This window comes from Mycteria americana, chromosome 16 (genome assembly GCF_035582795.1).
Source record: "Mycteria americana isolate JAX WOST 10 ecotype Jacksonville Zoo and Gardens chromosome 16, USCA_MyAme_1.0, whole genome shotgun sequence".
NCBI classification, from domain to species: Eukaryota; Metazoa; Chordata; class Aves; order Ciconiiformes; family Ciconiidae; genus Mycteria; species Mycteria americana.
Window position 1 is genome coordinate 14,580,137 of NC_134380.1, and position 21,160 is coordinate 14,601,296.

The 21,160-nt window shown below is 39.3% G+C and overlaps 1 protein-coding gene across 1 annotated transcript in view; it reads right to left on the minus strand.

Annotated features, from left to right (window-relative positions):
* The window catches only part of CCDC57 (coiled-coil domain containing 57), a 40,015-nt gene that overhangs the window by 11,565 nt on the left and 7,290 nt on the right, over positions 1-21,160 (minus strand). The window contains exons 3-11 of the mRNA XM_075518668.1: positions 20,723-20,865; positions 19,083-19,283; positions 17,088-17,250; positions 16,068-16,202; positions 11,539-11,728; positions 10,672-10,866; positions 8,588-8,688; positions 4,435-4,663; positions 3,630-3,766 (exon numbers count right to left, since the gene is read on the minus strand). Coding sequence (XP_075374783.1) covers positions 3,630-3,766; positions 4,435-4,663; positions 8,588-8,688; positions 10,672-10,866; positions 11,539-11,728; positions 16,068-16,202; positions 17,088-17,250; positions 19,083-19,283; positions 20,723-20,865 — 1,494 coding nt within the window. The remainder of the gene's footprint in view (positions 1-3,629; positions 3,767-4,434; positions 4,664-8,587; positions 8,689-10,671; positions 10,867-11,538; positions 11,729-16,067; positions 16,203-17,087; positions 17,251-19,082; positions 19,284-20,722; positions 20,866-21,160) is intronic.

Consider the following 21,160-nt stretch of genomic DNA (forward strand, 5'->3'; position numbering starts at 1 on the left):
CTTAGAACATATTCCAAAATGTTGCCATAGATGCAATCTGACAGATTCACCTTAGCCAAGAAATATGTGTACTCATTTTCTTCCCCAAATATCTGCCTTTCCAGGCTGAAATACTGCTGCATACTTTGGATGCTTGGAGAGCATTTTCCTTTCGTATTCAAACGTTTGAGCCCTCCAAACAAGTAGTACCTGTTTTTACTACTATTCTTTATCCAAGAGAACAGCAATCCTGTGCAGAAGCTGGATAACTGTCTGCCTAAAGACGTGATAGCAGAACACAGAAGTTGACCCTGTCAACACTTGTTCTCAAATTTAATTGCTGGGTGATCTTTGCACTTCAACTTTTTACACTATTTTCTTAAATCTACTGACCCAGAAGTTATTGTAATTAGCCCCACTAACATCTCTCATGGGTATAATTACATGGCTAATCTGCAGCGCTGTTTTACTTCACAGGAAAAAAGATCTATTTTCAGCAGAACTAAATTGCAAATTGAAAGCATGTCATCCCCAGACATACAACTGGTTAAATTAGTACCAGCCGAGTCACTGAACCTTCATTTACCTAATTTGTAGCACTTATTCTAAGCAACTACAGAGGTTAACATGTTTTTTTTTAATTTAACCCCATTCTTAACTGTAAGAAAAATCAAATATTCATTAGAATTTACTTCCACTGGCTCTTTTAAGAAACTCACCTTTGTCATTCAAACTGTCTGGCCAGATGCCAGGCTTTTCATATACTTTGTAATACACCTAGGCCAACCAGATAACATCTGAAGAAATTAGCGGTAACTTCAGACTCAAAAAACACAGGATGACATGCGCAAAATGAGTATGTGGTTATTCAGTCTTATCTTTTTAGAATGTGTCTAGATGTAAAAATGTTTAAGATGTTTTTAGAACATGTTCAGATGGTAAAATTTTCAAGTAAATGACTGACAGTTGTGATTTCTTAGTGCAATCTGGCAACATGATAGGATTATCTCCTGTGTAGTTTCATATTATCATAGAGATCTTAGTATGTAAAAAGAGAAACATTAAACTTAAATCTCCTACATATTCCTGGATGAACCTCAGTCATCCACAAAAAGGCTCTCAATCTGTTCTTGATTTCAGTTAAAAGACATAAGAATGCATAAAGAGGGAATTAAAAATAAACAGGATCCTCCAGAGGAGATCAGCTTTAATTCAGTTGATTTTTTCCCCAAAGGCAGAGGAGATTGCAGTTTCAATCTAACAGGCTGGAGGCTGACTGCTTGGAAAGCAGCTCAGCAGAAAAGGAACAGGAAACCTGGTGGCTGAACATGAGGCAGCAATGCGTTCTTGAGGCCTTCGGCCAGCAGCATCCTGGGCTGCATCAGGAAAAGCACTGCCAGCAGGCCAAGGGACGTGATTATTTCCCTCTACCAAGCACAGGTGCAATGACATTTAGAGTATTGTGTCCACTTTTGCGCTCCCCAGTACAAGAAAGACATGGACATACCGGAGCAAGTCCAGCAAACAGCCACAAAGATTATCAACGAATTGGAGCATCAGACATATGAGGAGAGGCTGGGGAAGCTAGCCTTGTTTAGCCTCCAGAAGAGATAGGTCAGGAGTGACCTTTTCAACATGTATAAGCACCTGATGGGGATGGTGGGAGGAGGTAAAGATGACTGAGCTAGACTCTTCTCAGTGGTATACATGATAGGATGGAATGAGAGACAATGGGCAGAAAGTGAAGTACAGGACACTCCATGTAAGCATAAAGGGGAAAAAAAACCCCAAACCTCAATCATCTTTGCTGGGAGGGTGATCGAACACTGGAACAAGTTGCCCAGAGAGGTCCGCAGAGGAAGTATTTCCCCAACTGAACTTGGTTAATAATTCTACTGGAGTTTTATACCTTGGAGCAACAACCTCACTCTTTCTGAAAGAACATTGTTTACTGCCCTCAAAACTACAACGACAATCAGCTGCTCTGACTCAATCCTCACAGGAACAAATCTGCTGATCAATTAAGTAAAGTACATAGTGAAATCCTGACTATCAAAGTCACTGGGAGGTCTGCCACTAACTACTAGAGGAGCCAGGATTTATCCATTTGTCTCTCTGATGAAAGCTGCAATTTAACTATTAAAAGTTGTATTTTAATTACAAAAGGTAAGAGACAGGTTAATTATATATCCTGCTTTCATATAGGGAAAATGTGCTGTTACAATAATTTGGACATGGGTGCTTTAAAATCCCAGCATTGTGGATATTTGGAAATATGCTCACTGATTAATCTTTTTCAAGTTTGTCTTAGAGCACACTGCAAATCCTTAAAATGGCCTATCTTACTTATTTAAAACTAAGCTTTATGAAACTCATACTTGTAATTCAGGTTTGCATTTATGCTGCATTAACACAAGTGTTCTTTAAATTCCTTGGATGAAAATCCCGTTTAAAAAAGTTAATTTTGAAGTCTCAAATATAACCCTTCAAGTAAATGGGGTAACATCGGGCTGGTGGCCGGTCACTGGTGGTGTTCCCCAGGGCTCAATTTTAGGGCCAGTTCTCTTCAATGTTTTTATCAATGATCTGGACACAGGAGTTGAGTGCACGCTAAGTAAGTTTGCCAATGAAACTAAATTAGGAGGACTCATTGATTCCCTTGAGGGCAGAGAGACCTTACAGAGAGCTCTTGATAGATTGGAGTGCTTGGCAGTCACCAACCGTATGAAATTTAACAAGAGCAAATGCTGGATTCTGCACCTGGGACAGTGTAATCGTGGATGTCCATATAGCCTGGGGGACAAGAGGCTGGAGTGCAGCCCTGCAGAAAGAGATGTGGGGGTTTTGGTTGATGGTAAGCTCAATATGAGTCAACAATGTACCCTGGTGGCTAAAAGGGCCAACTGTATCCTGGGGTTCATTAGACACAGCATAGCTAACCAGCTGAAAGAAGTGATTGTCCCACTATGCTCAGCACTGATGTGGCCTCACCCCGAGTACTGTGTGCAGTTTTGGGCTCCACAGTATGGGAAGGATATAGAAATATTAGAATGTGTCCAAAGGAGGGCAACAAAGATGGCGAAAGGACTAGAGGGCAAGACTTATAAGGAGCGGCTGAGGATACTTGGCCTGTTCAGCTGAGAAAAGAGGAGACTGAGGGGTGCTGTCCTCATTGCTGTCTACAGCTTCCTCATGAGGGGGAGTAGAGAGGGAGGTGCCGATCTCTTCTTTCTGGTGTCCGGTGATAGGATGCGAGGGAATGGCTTAAAGCTGCATCAGGGGAAGTTCAGACTGGATATTAGGAAGAAGTTCTTCCCTGAGAGGGTGGTCAAGCACTGGAACAAGCTCCCCAGGGAGTGGTCACAGCCCCAAGCCTGCCGGTGTTCAAGAAGCATTTGGACAATGCTCTGAGATACATGGTTTAACTTCTAGGTTGCCCTGTGTGGAGTCAGGACTCAAAGATCCTCATGGGTCCCTTCCAGCTCAGGATGTTCTATAATTCTATGAAATCTTCCAAGGTACCAGAGGAAGATTTGAGCTAAAGTCAGTAAAAGACACTTAAATGCAGAATTTTAAGGAAAGTTATATTAATGGAATTAGAAGTGGCTTAACTGCTCATTATCACTAGATTTCAGAGAGCGTATCATTACCTGTGTTGTAAGCCTGTGCTGTAGATGCTTTAAAGCTGACAGCTGACACTGTGTTCTTTTGACAAGCTCTCTTGGAAAAAGACTACCAGAGGCAATACAAACTGTGCAGCGCTTAGAGCTAACAGGATGCCAAAGTCCTATAAAGGAGAGAAAACACTGAGGAAGGCATTCTCTGTTGTTATTTTGTCATCAACATTACATTCCCAGCAAGTGTTTATAGTGGACATAAGTGAACCACAGAACACAGGCCTTCTCATTGCAGATGGATTCAATGCTATGTGGAAACGGGCCTCGTGTTTTTTTCCTTTGCTTCATTGCCAGAGCAATTGTTGCATGGAGCTTAAATGTCCACAGTGAAATCTTCTTACATTATATATACTCTTGACTCAAGTTTACTCTATAGTAAGCTTATTCTGCTTCCTCTTCCACTTTCATAAAGCATTAGTTTTTATTCCAAGAGATAAACTACCTCTTTTCTGCTCTTACTTAAGAAGTCTTAGTTCAACTTCCAGTTCCCACCCTGACATCTAAGCACCAGGGAGTCCTTCATCTAAGATGTTCATCAACAAAAAGTCACTGCCTACAGACTGTCATTGTTCTACGTTAGCACCTCCTGTCACAGGATAATCTTACTTGCAACAATTAGCACCGCAGTCTCACACAAAACTATGCAGATCAAGAATCAGTCAGGTCCAGCACTTTGTTTCCATATTAAAGCCTAGCTCTCTCCAGCTCAAAGGATGAACTCATTCCCAGGTTTTATTCTAAATATATAAACTAGCACTCTTCAGCAGAATAAATTTACCTTCCTTTAATACCATTCCAAGTTCTGCCCTGAGTCTGTTTCCCATTTCAATCAGCCGCTGCTTCTCTTGGCTCAGAATCGAGACTTTTCTTGCTGCTTCCTTCAGTTTATTTTGCATTCCTTGTAGGGTGCAGCTGACGCCATATTGAATACCAACACCAGGACCTACGTCAGGTAACTGTTGTCCAAGATCTACCATCTTTTCTTCAAGAACTTTGGGTTTCGGCCCCTGAAAAAAACAGATAGCGCTTATAATGAATATTTTGAAAGCGTGGTCTGTGGGTTTAGAGATTTGTACAAACACGTATTAGAAGCCACTTGAAGAAAAAGTGTAAAGTTGAAGTCTACAGACCGTTTTTGAGGATCCATTTTCAAGATTTTGTTAGCAATATAGGGCAAATTAAACTGTGGAGCAAATCAATGTAACAGCCTGGGACATTCCCACAAATATTGTTAACTGTAAGTATAAAATCATACACATAGGATAAACACTGTATAACTGTGAACTAGAGAGCAGTTAATTTTAAGATAAAATGTGGAAAAAACCACTTTACAGCAGACAGCAAGCTACCAAAACCCCTTCTTTGTCTAATCATCATGCGCATACACACATACGGGGTAGATATGACTTAAAACATTGTTTTAAAGAGAAAGGCTGCAGAGTGAAAAGTAAAGATTCTACAACCGGTTTTGTCTCTGCAAACCTGAGTCCATTTGCGCATATATGTTATGATAAAGTATTTACCCAAAAGATCACATCCTTGTTTTTCAAGAGCTATATACTGTCCTCTTTCAGCCCCCTTACTACAGAGGAGACTTTTCAATATCCATTTAAATACTCATCATTCACTGAACAAATCATCTCCCTTATAGACTTTTTGAATACTACACATTGCCACAAGTATCAAAATATGTCACATACATTAAAATCGTTTTACAAAACTCTTGCTCATCTATATGTTTACTCTTCTATATATAAACTACTTAGAAGTGTACTACACTGTAATTGTGAAATGCCATTCAGTTTTCAACTAAATTACCCTGAGCACTGCGATTCAAGGAGTACAAATTGAAAGGTGTTATCCATACTGACAAAAAGCCAACCACAATTGCCTTAGTGTGTCACGCAAGTCCCATTCTCGTATTTCTTTGGATAGCGTTACCATAAAAGATGAGGCCCTTGAGAACATACACAAAAAGCATACAGACCCACAAACACTACAGGGGAGAAAGGTCGAGACATTAGTGCAGGACTAGAATCTAAAAATATGAAGAAAGACACCAAAGTGAAAGAAAAAAGGAACGCCACTTTGGCGTACATATAGCAACCTATATCAAAGCGATTAATATAAGCAGCCACAAATTATTACATTCTACCCCTCATTATATGAACAATGAAATTAATACACTGAGGCTTAACATAAAGAGAGGTCAAGGCAATGACCCATTACGGTAGCACTAGTTGTCACACTATGTACCACCTTCACCGTACCAAGAGGCAAAAGCACATCACATGGCTGGGGCAGGAATACCATTTGCTTAAGCTTCTATTTTTTCTGAACTTTTCATAAAAACATTTAGCAGCATTACACAGAAGATTTTTTTTTCAGGTGACAGACTGTAAGCTGTAGAGTTAGGAGTGGAACTCAGAAATCTTTTTACCTTTAGATCCATGTCCAGAGTACAACTCTACAATACAAAAGAGAGAAAACACAGAAAAGATGGGTACTAAAAAAAAGGTGGGAGGAAAACCTCTCCTCAGAGCTGATACAAAGACAAAAGAAGAAAAATATACATACACGCAAAAGTCTACATGCCTATTCTACCAGTTTCCACGATAAACTTTCCTCTTTTTCTGTAGCTGCATTTTAGCTCTGGAGTCTATAATTTTGAGATTATGGTCCCAGAGCCTCTGTTATATTAAATGGGAAAAAAGAAAACTATCACTATGGCTCTCTGTATTGACTTCACATCAGCACCCCCATGTTTAGTTACCATTATTGCTCAACAGATTCTAAACTCCCTGAGGTAGAAATATTTTTGCCTGTAATTCATCATGGCCTTAAGTACATCCTTAGCATGCAATTAATAAATGTAAGAAGCACAAAGACACTGTAGAAGAATGTTAAAAGATAAGCGCTTCTAAAATCCAGTAAGGAATTCTAATGAAGTTTTGCCCATCGTTTGTAAGATATTCTTGGGACTGTTTCCAACTGCCAGTCTATGCCTAAGAAGGCTTGTTATCCACTAAGGAAGAAGAAATAAAGCAGACAGCGGAAACAGACAGGAAATGATAGTTCAGCATCAGTGAAGACAGTATTAACTATAATTCCAGCATTTTGTTCACTTCAAGTTTTGGCCTGCACATCTGCTATTTACTACATGCCTACACATATGAGGCACAAGTAATTTAGCATTTCACACTGAAGATGCACATCGCTGCCTGAAAAACGTTCTTGTTCTCATATCCAGCCCTGAGCATTCAATTATAGTTTAGCATCATGAAGCAAAGGATTAATCACTGGCACAGAGAATGTTCAGTTCCTATCTTACTGTCTCCAAGGCAAAGCCACTCTCTACTTTTCTTTTAAGGCTCTATCCCCACTTAAAGAAATGCGAAGAAAATGAGAATGCGTCTTGGACAGTGGTTTGTAAAACATTTTCTGCAACAGAAAAGAATAGTTGGTATAAAATTCAGTTTTCACTTAATTCTGGAAGTGGCCAAAGAGAAAAAAATAAATCTGTGTTGTCTATACTGGCACACAATGATTTCCTAAATATAATTTGACAGCAGGAACAAACAAATCTCCTTCTACATTCAGCAAAGAAATACAGCTAAGATTAGACATGATCTGCGCCTGGTGGGTTGTGCATGTTTTCACACAAGGTTCCCAAGGCTCCAAAGTTTTATTTAAACATTGATATTGTTTCAGTTCTTAAAGCTCTTAGCTTTGAATGTAATCAGCACCTCTCATCCTTATTTATTACTTAGCTATTATTTTAATTTTCTTGAACTTAGGCAGTTACCGGTGAGTCTTAACAGTAAGATTAAGGCATGAAACAGATATTGGTGGATTTTACAGATGACTTGAAAATTAGAGAACCCTTATTTTTTAATTGTATTTTAACGTATCTCACTTCAGACTCCGTCTACTACACCATGAAATCGCTGGGAGACAGGAAGGGGAGAACATATAGTGACTTACTCCTTACGTAGTATTAGATATTTGTCCTAGTTTTCAATTCCTTTATTATTTTTCTGAGAGATGCCTCTGTCACACTTTAATGCTGATGTTGTTCCTAGCCTTTAAAATAACACAATGGGAATGACATTTGTAAACTCTAGAACTGAGTAAAAATGCTCCCAGAGCCAGTGAATTTTTCCTTCGTGGGTGGCGAGAGCTCCGAACTGACGTTGGCGCTCAGTTATTTCTCCTGGCCATACCAAGTCATTCCCCAGTGACCTAGGGGGCACGCATGGGAGCCCACCGTGGCTGGATGTCCTGCCGGTGGGGCCTGAGGGCTGGCGAGCCGGCGCACGTGGCTGCTGGCCCTGCTGGTGCAGCCGTGCCACCCCCTGGCGCGGGCCTGGCAGAAGCGAGCCCCGCGAGCCGGCAGTTACCGGCTTCTCCCAGGAAAAGCCACCCACCCCCCTAACTGAGCATGCAATCCACTGGCATGTCTACCGCCAACCAAGGCTTCACAGGACCTTCTCGTCAGAGTCTGGCAGTGAGACAGTATCTATAGTTTCATCTCTATTTACCTTATTACAAGGCATATTGAAAGATTTTTGGTATTTAAAAAAAAGGCTAAAATATGGATTTGCAATGGAAAACTCAAAGAGGTGTTACACAGTAGTTTAAGAATTTGCAAGTGGAAAAGAAAAAATGTCAAGAAGGCCTTGAAAGATCAGGAGTGACTTGTGCCAGGGAAAGACTAGTCAAAATTTATTCCCTAGAAAGAATGAGCATAAGTTTGGCTGAAAAAAATCATTGCTGACTCTCATCTAGCTTACACTTATTACTAACTGACCACATAAGCATATATTGCTTCAGTTTTTAATATTTATTCAAACAAAAATAATATGCTATGTATTTAATTACACACACACACGTGCATACAGATATTTTAGGTAGTTTAAACCTCTTCGTACCTTTTCTGTGTCTGGGTTTACTATACAATCCAAGTTAGTTGAGCTGACTTTCATATTGCTCACAGTGGTTCCAGTTGAAATTTTGTTTGTGCACAATGAACCTAAAAGAGAAGAGGAGTATAATATGAATGTATATGTATTTACACAGAGTTTAGGCTTTCATAGCAGCAGCTGCTTGAGAACGCGGTCTCATTAATATACATGTATACCACTTCAGGAGATATATCGTAAACAGAAGAAATATAAAAAATAGTACAGTCTCACAACATGCAAACATCGGTCAGCTATAAATACAGAAGCGACTAGAGATGACACATTAGAAAGATCAATTTGTGGGTAAGGAGCACAGAGAAGTTTTTATTTCTTCCAATACTGCATTATTTAATCATTCTTGGGAAACCGGCAATACTGAGTATAACAAGAGTAATTAAGACACAGTAGCTTCTTTCAATCAGAGTTGAAAAAAATCACCAATAAATGGAAGTTAATCCTGAAAAATTCTTCTTTTAGTTCCAGTAAAAATGTGAGTCTGAACATATTGATGTATACGGACAAGTCAGGGGAAAGAACAGGTGACTTTCTGGAAACCAGAAGCGCCCTTCCGAGTTACTCTCCCCATTGTCTTAAACATTTCAGATTTAACATTATCATCTCTTTTAGTGATTGAATATAATCACCATACTTTTTTAAAAGGGATATAAGAAAGATTATTTCAGTTTAATAAAGCATTTCAGCCATAAAGAAAATGAATAATACATTTCTGAAAACTTACATTTATCAGCTGACAAAGATTATTGCTTCTCTTGGACACTGCTAAACTCTAGCAGCGGTAAATCTTTTACATATTGGACTACAACATCTTCAAAAAACAGTGGACTAACTTTAGCTGCCTGTGACAAAAAACTATGCTTGAATTTGTTTTTTTATTTAAAATTAACAGAGGTTTTGCTTTAATTGGTTATTCATGTCTCATTACTAGCAAAGCTAGAATATTTATATTTATTAAAAATGCCTGCACACTTAAGTAGCTCATGATTTCATGCTACTGTACAAATGACTGTTCAAATTAGTTTAAAACTAATTCTGCAAACTGGTAACACACAGATCCAGTCTCACTGCAAAATTAAAACAGAGAAGCATAACGACAGCAAAACAGTTGGTACAACAAAATACCTCTCATCAAACCCATCTTATTTTTTCTGAAATACAGAAAACAATGCATGGTGGCTCTGGAATACTTTGAAGCAATTAGAAATTAAATGTTTACCTAGATGAGGCACAGACATGTATAATGCAGCTCTCCACCCACACTTATGTAACTGTTAAAAGGTGTTAAACACAGGGCTACTTACTCCACAGAAATAAAAGATGTACTTGAAAAAGTTAAAACTTGCCTATTTTTTTTTTAAACCCAAAACAAATCAGAGCTGGTTATTCCATTACCAAGTTACAGCTGATTTCCTTTCCTCTTTTCTCTAGACTTCCAAAAGTCATAAGCATGTTTATGAAGAAAAAATCCAGTTTTGTTTCTAAACAGGCCTGCATGAGAGCCAATAAAAACCAAACTTAACAAATTTTCAGAAATTTACTACAAAATGTATCTTGTTGTAATGGACATACCTTCTGCAGTTTGGGGTTTTTTTTTTTTTTAATGTTATCAGCTTTGACTTTCCCATGAAGGATAATGAAAAAAAGTAAAAATGAAAGTGTAAGACATGATATACTGAAATGTTTCTAAGAGATGCTAAAAATCACCCAACTAATGTGTGACAGTATCTGGTAAAGGGATGCATTTGAAAGTATTATATATTTTTAATATTGACATGTTTTCAGATTTTTAGCTTCCTGACAGAGCCACCACAAAGGCCACCCGGTGAACATACTAACAAAGAAGGGCACCCTCTTCGAGCTCAGTCATACTAAGCAGGACAAAGAAAGCTTGATGGGTGCAGGACAAAGAAACCGTGATAATGGACTGACCTTCCAGGACAACAGGAGTCGGCAACAACTATAGCTGGAAGTGATGCCCTGTGCCCACTTACAGATCTGCACCAAAAAGCTACAAAAAGTAACTCACTACCTACCCAAAATGAGCCTCTCTGCAAGACCCTCTCTCCAAGAGCTTCCCTGCACGTGATCTCCCGGACAGACCGGACCCTCACTGGGGACACCTGGCTGACTCTGGCAGTGATGTGGATCATCTTTGATGTGAGACTTTTTTCCATCATCGATTAGCCCTACTTCTGGGGGCAGTTTGGTGAGTGTCATACCAGTAACACCTCACATGATATATTTATAGGCACATACATAGGTAAAGGTTTGTAACAAAGACATGGACCTGTTAAAGCAGGGGCCCATGAAAACGATCAGACGGCTAGAATACCTCTCCTATGAAGAAATTTTTTTATGATGAGGGTGGTGAGACACTGCAACAGGTTGCCCAGGGAAGTTGCAGGTGCCCCATCCCTGGAAGTGTTCTAAGTCAGGTGATGGAGCTTTGAGCAACCTGACCTAGTGAAAGATGTCCCTGCCCCTGGTGGGAAGGTTGGACTAGGTGATCTTTAAAAGGTCCCTTCCAACCCAAACCATTCTGTGATTCTATGGTACTATATACTTGCTTCGCTAGTTGGAATTCTGTAATAACTTGTAATATACATCTATTTGCTTTACTCTTGCAATGTATATATACATTTGCTTTCCCGGCGGTAATTTTGTAGTGACTTATAGTGTCTCTGTGTGTGTATATTTGTTTTTACTAATAGTTTTGTAGTAATTTGTAACAAAGAAATTCTCAGAATCTCAGACCTCTGTGTGCTTGTATATTGTGGAATCCTGAGAACACCACGGTCACGATCTTTACACACCTGCAGGTCGGGTAGCCCTCACAGGTCATGACCGTGACCGCTACACTTCCTTTACTGAATTTAGAGTTCTGTGGCAAGAGCTGTCACCTTGCTCTGCAAGCAGTCTGTTTTCTGTCAGAGGAAGAGAGGACAACATCTGCTCATCAAGACTCTCCATTTCTTTCCGCATTTGTGCAATAGCAGCCCGAAGGTTGGCATTCTGCTCCTGCAGCTTTTTAATTTCCAAGGTAGGAATATCTTTGCTCAGAGAACTTACTGAATCATCATACTGAGATATCTGTAAAATAAAAGTACAACACAATAACAACCCTTCATTAACGAGCACCGCTTATTCTCTCCACAACACCACATACAAAGATCCTAATACTTTCAATCCATGAACAGACTTGGGAGAAAAGAACTATAGGAAGGAAAGAGAGAGATCTGGTTATTCTGGGGATTTGCCAGGGAAAACAGTGCTATGATGAGAACCTGAGATGGGGGAGGAGGCACAGGTGGGGACGAGGACGGCCACAGAGGTGGCTCTATCCTAGCACTGTTGAAGTGCGTTATCTCTCTCTCTTCCATGCATGGGTAACCCCTCTCCTTAAAGAACTTCCTGGCTCAACAGCAGTCCCCTTTCTGACCTGCCAAATTCTTGAAAGTGTCATTGGAGATCATTTGTTCACAAGGACATAAAGAGGCTGGACATGCTCTGCTAAACTGGAAAAGGGAAGGGAGTCTATGGATTACATCTTGACAACCTGGACAATGGACATCTACAAAACCTCTAGACACTTCAATTCTAAAATAAGTAGCAATGTCTTCCTTTTTTGCATTAGTTACAGATAAGCTAACAGTGAACAATGTAAAAGGAACATTCATCAGATAATGATTGAAGCTCTGCCTTCACAAAGGCCTTGAAGCCTGACTTTTGGAATTATACTTGGTGGAATTATGAACTGATGAGCAAATGTCGTTCTTACAGACTTCCAGAACTTAAGAGGCTGACAAAACCTAGGTTGCCAAAGCTGCTTTAACTACTGTAAAAAACCTAATTTATATTAGTAAAATATGAGCAGCTTGCTTATAGAGTAATACATCCCAGAATCATTCTGTTTCTTAAATTTTTGAAGGGGAATTGCTCAGTGTTTTCTTCATGGGCTGCACACAGCCTTAAAGATTATCTTAGAGATTCAATTTGGAAAACTAGGGACAGGAAAGACGTGGACCTGTTGGAGCAGGTCCAGAGGAGGCCACAAAAGTGATCAGAGGGATGGAACACCTCTGCTATGAGGAAAGGCTGAGAGAGTTGGGGTTGTTCAGCTTGGAGAAGAGAAGGCTCTGGGGAGACCTTGTTGCGGCCTTTCAGTACTTAAAGGGGGCCTACAAGAAAGCTGGGGGCAGACTTTTTAGCAGGGCCTGTTGCGATAGGACAAGGGGTAGTGATTTTAAACTAAAAGAGGACAGATTTAGACTAGATATAAGGAAGAAATCTTTTACGGCGAGGGTGGTGAAACACTGGCCCAGGTTGCCCATAGAGGTGGTAGATGCCCCATCCCTGGAAACATTCAAGGTCAGGTTGGATGGGGCTCTAAGCAACCTGATCTAGGTGAAGATGTCCCTGCTCACTGCAGGGGGGTTGGACTAGACGACTTTTAAAGGTCCCTTCCAACCCAAACTATTCTATGATTCTATGATTGATTCTAGTCCTTTGTGAATAAAGTGATGGCCTAATCAGGACAAAAATGTGAAACATTCTAGATCACAAACTTTAAGAACTGCTTTACTCTGTTATGCCAAAGGTTGCTAGCTCTAGAATCCAATTCTTGACAATAGTCAGCAACATATGTCTAGGAAAAATACAGGAAAAAGGACAAATATGGAAATGCTTCCTCTCACGTGCCTCCTCAATTTCCAAATTTGCAACTTTGGGGGAGGGAAGAAAAGGGAAAACAGATGTGACCAAAAAAACCAAACACACAGACATTGATTGGAAAACACATTTCCTGGTCACTTGAAATTCCAGTACAATCTTCAGGAAAAAATTCTAGTAGGACCCAATGGGATATAAGGACCAGGATATTAGGGTCCTGACATTATTTACTTCTGCTGTTCCTTCATTCAAAGTGTGACTGCAAACATTTTTAAAGAAGTTACGTTAGACCAATGGCAGGGTATTATAACTGTGGTTTCATCCAAACAGAGAATGCAGAATTTAGATTCCACCCCTGTAAAATCCTCTCTAGCTGATGGAAACATTTGTCATCAGTCATTTAAGAAACGCAGATACTATTTGGTACAGCAGTATTAGAAAGCCTGCAATTGTAGAATATATATTCCTACAGTCACTAAAGAAATCCTAATTTGCAGACCGTCCAGACCAGATGTTTTTGAAAACGGAAGGACTGTCTAATGTGTTTGGAATATTTGTATCGAATGCTGCTAATTTATGTTTCTGAGCCCAAAAACCGTTTCTTTGTATCCAGCCCTAACCTTAAGTTGTTGCAAAGCAGCAGTTCTGCCTCTTGAGAGGGAAAGGCAATCCATGAGGCCCGGCACATACGGCACATGTCAGCAAAATACTTCAATCTCAACATTTATGCCTTGCACAGCCTCAAACGCTACTCCTTTTCTGTCTTCTCCATCATTCCCCACTTCCTTCAGTCCCCTTATTTCCCCAGTCATAAGTCTGTTCTGTGAGTGTGATCTGAAAGTTTGATCTGGAACGCTAATGGCCTTCAAATTAAGTTTCCCTGTCGTAAAGACAACGGCTGCCCTAGAGCCTCTTTTTCCTGTGGCTCTTTCTGCCCTAACAGTACAGGGTATGCAGAAGATGAGGATAATCTCTATTCTGCTTTTACAATCTCTCCAAGGCTGTTAAGGCGAGGAGAGAGGAAGGGGAGATTGAAAAGGCATGAAGGGAAAGGCACTAGTAGGTACCAATACATCATCCAGGCATGTTCTGAATTTTGGGGCCCAGAACTTCATCTCAACCTGCAACATACACATGAACCATCGCAGTTTGAACCAGAAATACACCTGTTCCAGATTTTTGCTAGTGGAAAAGGGTCTAGACAGAAGACCACATAATCATCCAGAATTACTGTAAGCAATCTTTTCTTATCTGTGCACTTGTATGGTATTATTAGCATGCTCCAGTTAAGCAGACATGACCCAAGTCATACTCAAAATCAGTTACAAGCAAGATTTTCCAGGCTGGTGTGTTTCACATCTCTGTTACTTAATTAAAGGCCAAGAATGACTACTGCAATATTTCTAGCACCCTCATGGCATCTCAGACCAATTTGAAGAAAGGACCTGTATGCTGAAGATACTGTACTAGGGTGTATTTAAACTTTAATCTTTCCTGCCTCAGTTGTCTGCACCAGAGGCTAGCCAACATACTATTCCTTCTTTAAGAAGACTCATTGACACAAATGTTACGAATTTCAAACTTTTCATCACTTCTCCCCATTTGTTTACAATTCATTTTGTAAAGAAAGAGTAAGAGAAAAGGTTCTAGTTCAGAATAATATTTTTTGTTGTTTGTTTTTTAAACAACAGCCCTTCACGTAAATCAGAGACAAAAATGGTTTTGCCGAGATAGGTACTGCTTATCCTATAGGCCAAAAGTGCAAAACAGAGACAGAGTGTATTAACAACAGAAAGAAAAGTGTGACAATGAAAATGAAGTCTTGCCAACAACAGTAACAGTCAGTTACAGTGGAAGACAACAGTGAATGTGAACAGTAAAAGAAGAACCCCTCTCCAACCCTGATTCGCTTGGTATTTCAACGATCAATTTGCAAATCAGTCCAGTTTGAAAGGAAATTGGAAAAACAACTTGCTCCATAGTAAGTTTTTGCTAGCAGTCTACTTTTGTCTAATTTATTATAAAAATTTTTTTCAGGAAGTATCTTTCTGAATACAACACAGTGCATTCAGAAAGCACTAGGCTTGTTTAACATTGCTTTTTCTTATCTGCAAGCTCTGATAATACACTCTTAACTGCTCACTGTTGAGCATCTCTAGCTGCCCGGTAGGGCGCACTGCAGCACACTCTTTACTTTCATTCTTTTACAAAAGACAATTTTCTACTCATAATGCATTATCCTCCAGCATGGCTTCAAACAAGCATTACGTTTGCAATTTTGAATAGCTTTTTTTAATATATGTATTTTAGTAAGTAGCAATGAAAGGAAAACTAGTTTGTGATACTAAAATAAAATACATTCTTTTAAACAGGTAGCAAATTAGTATTTTGAAGCATTGCCTTAAAATTTTAACTTTACAACTTTAAAATTTACCCTGAATTGCAACTAACACAGAGCCTCAGGAACATTCCAGAAATTAATTCTTCCCATTCTGATGTACCATGACGGTACAGTACATGTCCGGTTTTGGAGCAACTGCCTATACCCAGCTTGCTCCTTTTGCCAGTGAGTAATGGATCAGAGCCATAATGAACCCTGTGACACCTAATCTATGTGTATTCCAGGCTAGATATGTCTATATTTTGAATTAAACATATGAAACAGATGAACTGCTTACGAGAAGTCCAGTGGAAACAAGCCCCATAAAGTTGTCATCTCAGAATTAACTCATCCAAGTCAAGACATTAAGTGTTGTCTAACCTGTTTCTCCCCTTCAGGTAAAATACCATGATTAAACGATGCTTGTATTGTCTGTTCTCTCTCAAGAGTCAAAGCAGAAAGAACAGTCTTCACTTCATGCAACCTGTAGTCTGTTTTCTGTAGATCAGCTTCAACCTAGGAGGGAGGGAAAGCAGAGCACGTCAGTATCTCAAGGACAAAGGGTGTAGAGATTAAAAAAAAAAAAAAAAAAAAGAAGAAGGAAATAAAAGAAACAGGTATTTTAAATCACAGGACAGGGACTTAAAGCATATCCCTTTTGGCTCTATCAAAAACTGCCTTCACAGACAAAATAATTTTGCTTCATTGTCTCATGTTCTGTATGTGAAATGGACACTGCTGATTCATCTCTCAGATGTGTTCCTATGCTACACCTATTGATGCCGATGAATCATTTTGGGAAGACAATGGTAAAATAAAACACCAGAGTAAATGCCTGCATTCTAAACTTCATAAACAAGTGTTTCTTCTGTACCCATGAGTTTACCAGGCAACCGGTCATTGAGAATTACTGTTAGCCCATTATGTAATAGTCTCTAAACAATAAACATATATTTCGTTTTTCAGAAATAGAAGCTTGTAACTTCACAAAATAGGATTTTTTCCATACAAAAATACTCTGAGTTTTCCAGGACTAATGCTGTTCCCTTGATAGAATTCAAGCTGTATTGTGATCTGAAACTCTTTTTGGCCTGGGGCTGCTCTAAGAAAGAGGGATCTTTCTTCTGCTGCTACAATGCCAAGAGAAAAGCAGTGGCTCAAGCTGACTTGACTTCCTGACATGGGAGAAAAGGCCACTATAAGAGATTGTCCATGAAAATTAATCTGATCTCTGATAAAATATATTTGATGAACTGCTGTGCACAATACAGAATTACTGTTTCACCAATTTCGGAAAGAAGACCGAAGTCATGCCTCCCCTGACAAACACAATGATGGAAAAACTGCATAGCTGTCTATGCAACAGATGGTTCCTAAACAGTGTTAATTTGAAATTCTCACCTGCTCTCTTGCTGAACACAGGCTTTGTGTTAGATCCTCTGATTTCTGATACCGATTACTTTCAACATTTTCACAGAGCTGTTGCCAGCCCAGTTCTGCTTGCATTTTACTTTGTTCCAGAATCCATTCTCGCTCAGCTGCTAGAGACAGTTGTTGTTTATACCTATGATACACAGAGCAAAGCTGTTGATTTCAGCAGGATAAATACGGAGGTTGTTTTGTGTTTGTTTTAAATCTCAGCCTTGTTTGCTGTCCTCATCTTCTTTCCTTGTTCTATTTTCCAAATTATCTATTTTATTCTATTCCACTTTAAGTATTTTACTGGACAAAAGCATTTTAATTGCTTAGAGATCAGCAGTCTCCAGGGGTCCATCTGTATGGGTATTTAGAATCACCTTTGGAGGTCACCTCAGCTCAAGTGGCATAAACTGCTCTTCAACACTGATACCGCTCTTGGCAATACCATCCACAGCATGTTTCCCATTTGGCTAATAACGGAAATGACATACAAAAGAGCTAGGAATTAAAGTTGTTGGATTGTCAGGGTAAAATTCCTAAGCTCAAAGGCTGCTGCGTATACATACATTGAAAACACACTGCGGAAAGAGAAGAGGCAGGAGATGCACAAAATGAGACAAACCTCATATTTAGAATTTAAGGGCTTTCAAGACAGGTTCAATTGTCATACGGCTGAGCTTTGAAAACACAAAGCTGTCGAGACTTCAGGGCACTCTTAAGAGTGGTTGTAAATGTCACTTTAGACAAAGTCGTAGTCTTCTTTACCGTTCTGCATCTTTCTGGAATTTGGCCAACTGTGCCCTCAACTTCTCTTCTTGTCCATGCATTGACTGAATTTGGAATTCTTTAGAGGCAGACTCCTTAGAAATCTCAATCAGATGAGAATCTTGGCCTGTTTTTAGCGCTACAACTTCTTCTTGAAGTCTACGTACAAGAACAACTCCCCTCCTATGTTAATATATACTTGCTTAAGACAATTAACAAAACATGTGATGCAATCTTGGATATTAAACTGTTCAATGACTTTTTTTTTTTAATTAGGAGCTCAGAAGGACTTATTAATGAGCCAAATCCGTATCATAAACCACGCATTTTCAGTTGTACAAAATGCAGGCCACCTAAGCAGTTCTTTAGTTTCCAGTGGCCTTCTTGGACTGGCAGCTGCCTCCTTCCAGGCTGGCTATGAAAGAAGTTCTTTTCTTCTGGTGTGTTGTTCCTTCTCTAGGTTCCCAGATACTTTATTTTCCACGTGACCTCATTTTCTTGTTAAACCTTGAGGAGATGTTTCTTGATTATGTCAATCATAAAACTAATGTTTATATGCATATATTGAAATTTTGCTACAAATTTTGTTGCAATAATATATATCAAACACAGAACAGCCCAGGTTGGAAAGATCATCTGGTCCAACCTTTCATGGGAAAGGGAGCCTAGACGAGATTATCTAGTACCCTGTCCAACCGTGTCTTGAAAACCCCTAGTGATGAGGAGTCTACCATGTCCCTGGGGCAGTTGTTCCAGTGATCGATTGTTCTCACTGTAAAAAAACATTCTTTTTTACATTGAGATGAAACCTCTCCCAGTGCAACTTGTACCCGTGGCCCCTTGTCTTCTCCACATCGCTCCTTGTGAAGAGAGTGCCTCCATCCTCTTTGTAGTCACCCTTTATGTACTAGAAAACTGTGATGAGGTCCCCCTGAGCCTTCTCCAGGGAGAAAAGACCCAACTCCTTCAGTCTTTCTTCATAGGGCGGGTTCTCCAGCCCTTTGATCATCTTTCTGGCCCTCTCCAGTCCATCCGTGTCTTTTTTCAATTGTGGGGACCAGAACTGGACACAGTACTCCAGGTGTGGTATCTGTTTAACCATGAATTACTGTGAGCTTTTCACATAAATAAGTTGGGCACAAAAGTGGTAAGTATGATGTTCTGAATTTCTTTCATCATAGCTTATGAAAGAAGATAAATCAAGTCACTCACTTTCTAATAAGAGCATCTTTCTCTCTTAAACAAGCACTGTGAGTCCATTCTCTTCTGCATAGCTCAATTTCCAGACTTTTATGTCTCATCTGCAGTTCTCTAATCTGCTGCTTCAACTTTTTAAATTGTTTGACTTGGGCTTCTTTCATGGAAACTGGCATTGCATCCTTTTCCTTGGCAGCATGAGCTAGTTCTTCATGCCTAGAAGATGTAGAGAGACAGAATAAAGTAAGGTTTCAAGCAACACAAGCACATTATTTTTTAGTACTGTTGATTTACTTTCTTATCAACTTGGCTTGAGCAAATTCAAAGAATCATTGTCAGAAGCAGTGGAAACAGAAATCAATATCCGCTTGTCAGTGGAACAGGTTGTGGGGAGGTCTTTTGTGGTTGTTTTTTCAAACTAAGAATGCCACCATTTAGTTGGACTTAGGACCAGGGCTGAATCCTTCTTATACCACTGCAGAGTTTTTAACTGCAATTTATCACAGAACTTGTGAAGTTTGTGATTAGCATAAAGAACAACAGTATTTCACCTAATTATGGAATCAGGATGATCCTAAAAATTAAGTTGTTTGGTTTTGTTTTTGTTTTAAGATAACTCATAGAGAAGCTATTTTAACAGCTGACCTACTCCATTCAACATACTCTTTTACCATACTGAAAATATTCTTCACAGTAACTGAACAATTGAAAGACAGCTATGATCAGGTGGCCCAAATAGGAGACCATAGGAATCCATGGAGCAAAAATGCTTCCTTGAATATTCAGTTTTCATTCACAGATTAATTTCCTGAGCATGCACTCACACAAAAAGAGAGACCAGTTTTAAAATAAGACAGAAGTGAGCTGTTAGAAGAAAAGACCACCAAATAGTGCCTATAGAAAACTCAAATATAACAGTAAATAAGAAAGGAGACATGCAAGTAATAGTTGTACAATGATCTTACCCTCTGAAATTGACCTGCATATCAATTTTCAAAATATATCCAAAATTTTGGATATAAAGGATTAAAGCAAAACAGAAGGAACAGAAATTGAACTATGAGTAAGTCTTATTTCTTAAGTTTGAACTAGTGATGAGTAAAGCATAAAAGGTAAAAACCCCAACAATACTTTGGTTTGAATGAGCTATTTTCTGTCACTATATTCACAATCTGTCTGTAGCTGCTTAAGAAAGTGTAAAGTTGTGACTGAACACAACTGGACTTACCGGATTCAAATCGAGCGTCTGAAATACGAGACACCAAAGCTAGCTGCACACTCTAGAAGTGGGATGAACTAGTTTTTTCATTATATTAACTGCTTGGAAGAGGTACTCCTTTTTGCAGTAAAGGCAGATGGTACCGTTGAACCATTAAAACTTCTAAGATAAAATTTTATTTTTAAAGTGAGACAGATTACATCCAGAAAGAATGTAGCAGAATTAACCTGAATCCATGCGACTTAGGAAATATTTCATGCAAAGGGTACCTCTTTCTGTTGTAACAATATATATTACTAGATCAGTTAATTCACGTACACCATCCCAAGCTGTGCTAAAATAAGAGTATGTGAAGAAGAGTAAGTTGAAACTGTTGTGGAGTTGTAGAGTCTATGAAAAGCAGTTTATTTCGATCATAATCAAAATTGTACAGTACCAAGTATCTTTCACAGCAACAAAATCATTGAAATGGTTTTCTTTCTCCTGTCTCAAATCAAACATTTCTGCTGTTTGCAGCGATTCTGGTGTTTGCATTCCAGTCTCTTTGAGGGCCTCCAGTTCTCTGGTCAGCAGCTTCACCTTAGAAAGGAGGAGAATAAGACTTCAGAATTCTAATGAGCGCCTGATATAACCTGATTTTTAAGAGGTCCAGAGCCCTTATACAGTTGAAGCATTAGCATCAGCTCCAGAAACAAACAAAATAGTACAGACAGTTGTGACGTGGGTTTTTTTGGGGGGTGGGGGTGGTTCTTCTGTTTGTTTGTGTTTAATTTGTAAGTAACATTTTGTATAGTATAAGCATTAGATCAACAGAGCACTTTAAAACACCTTCCCCATAAGCTATAACCTCTGCTGTTATTTAGATTTCTACTCC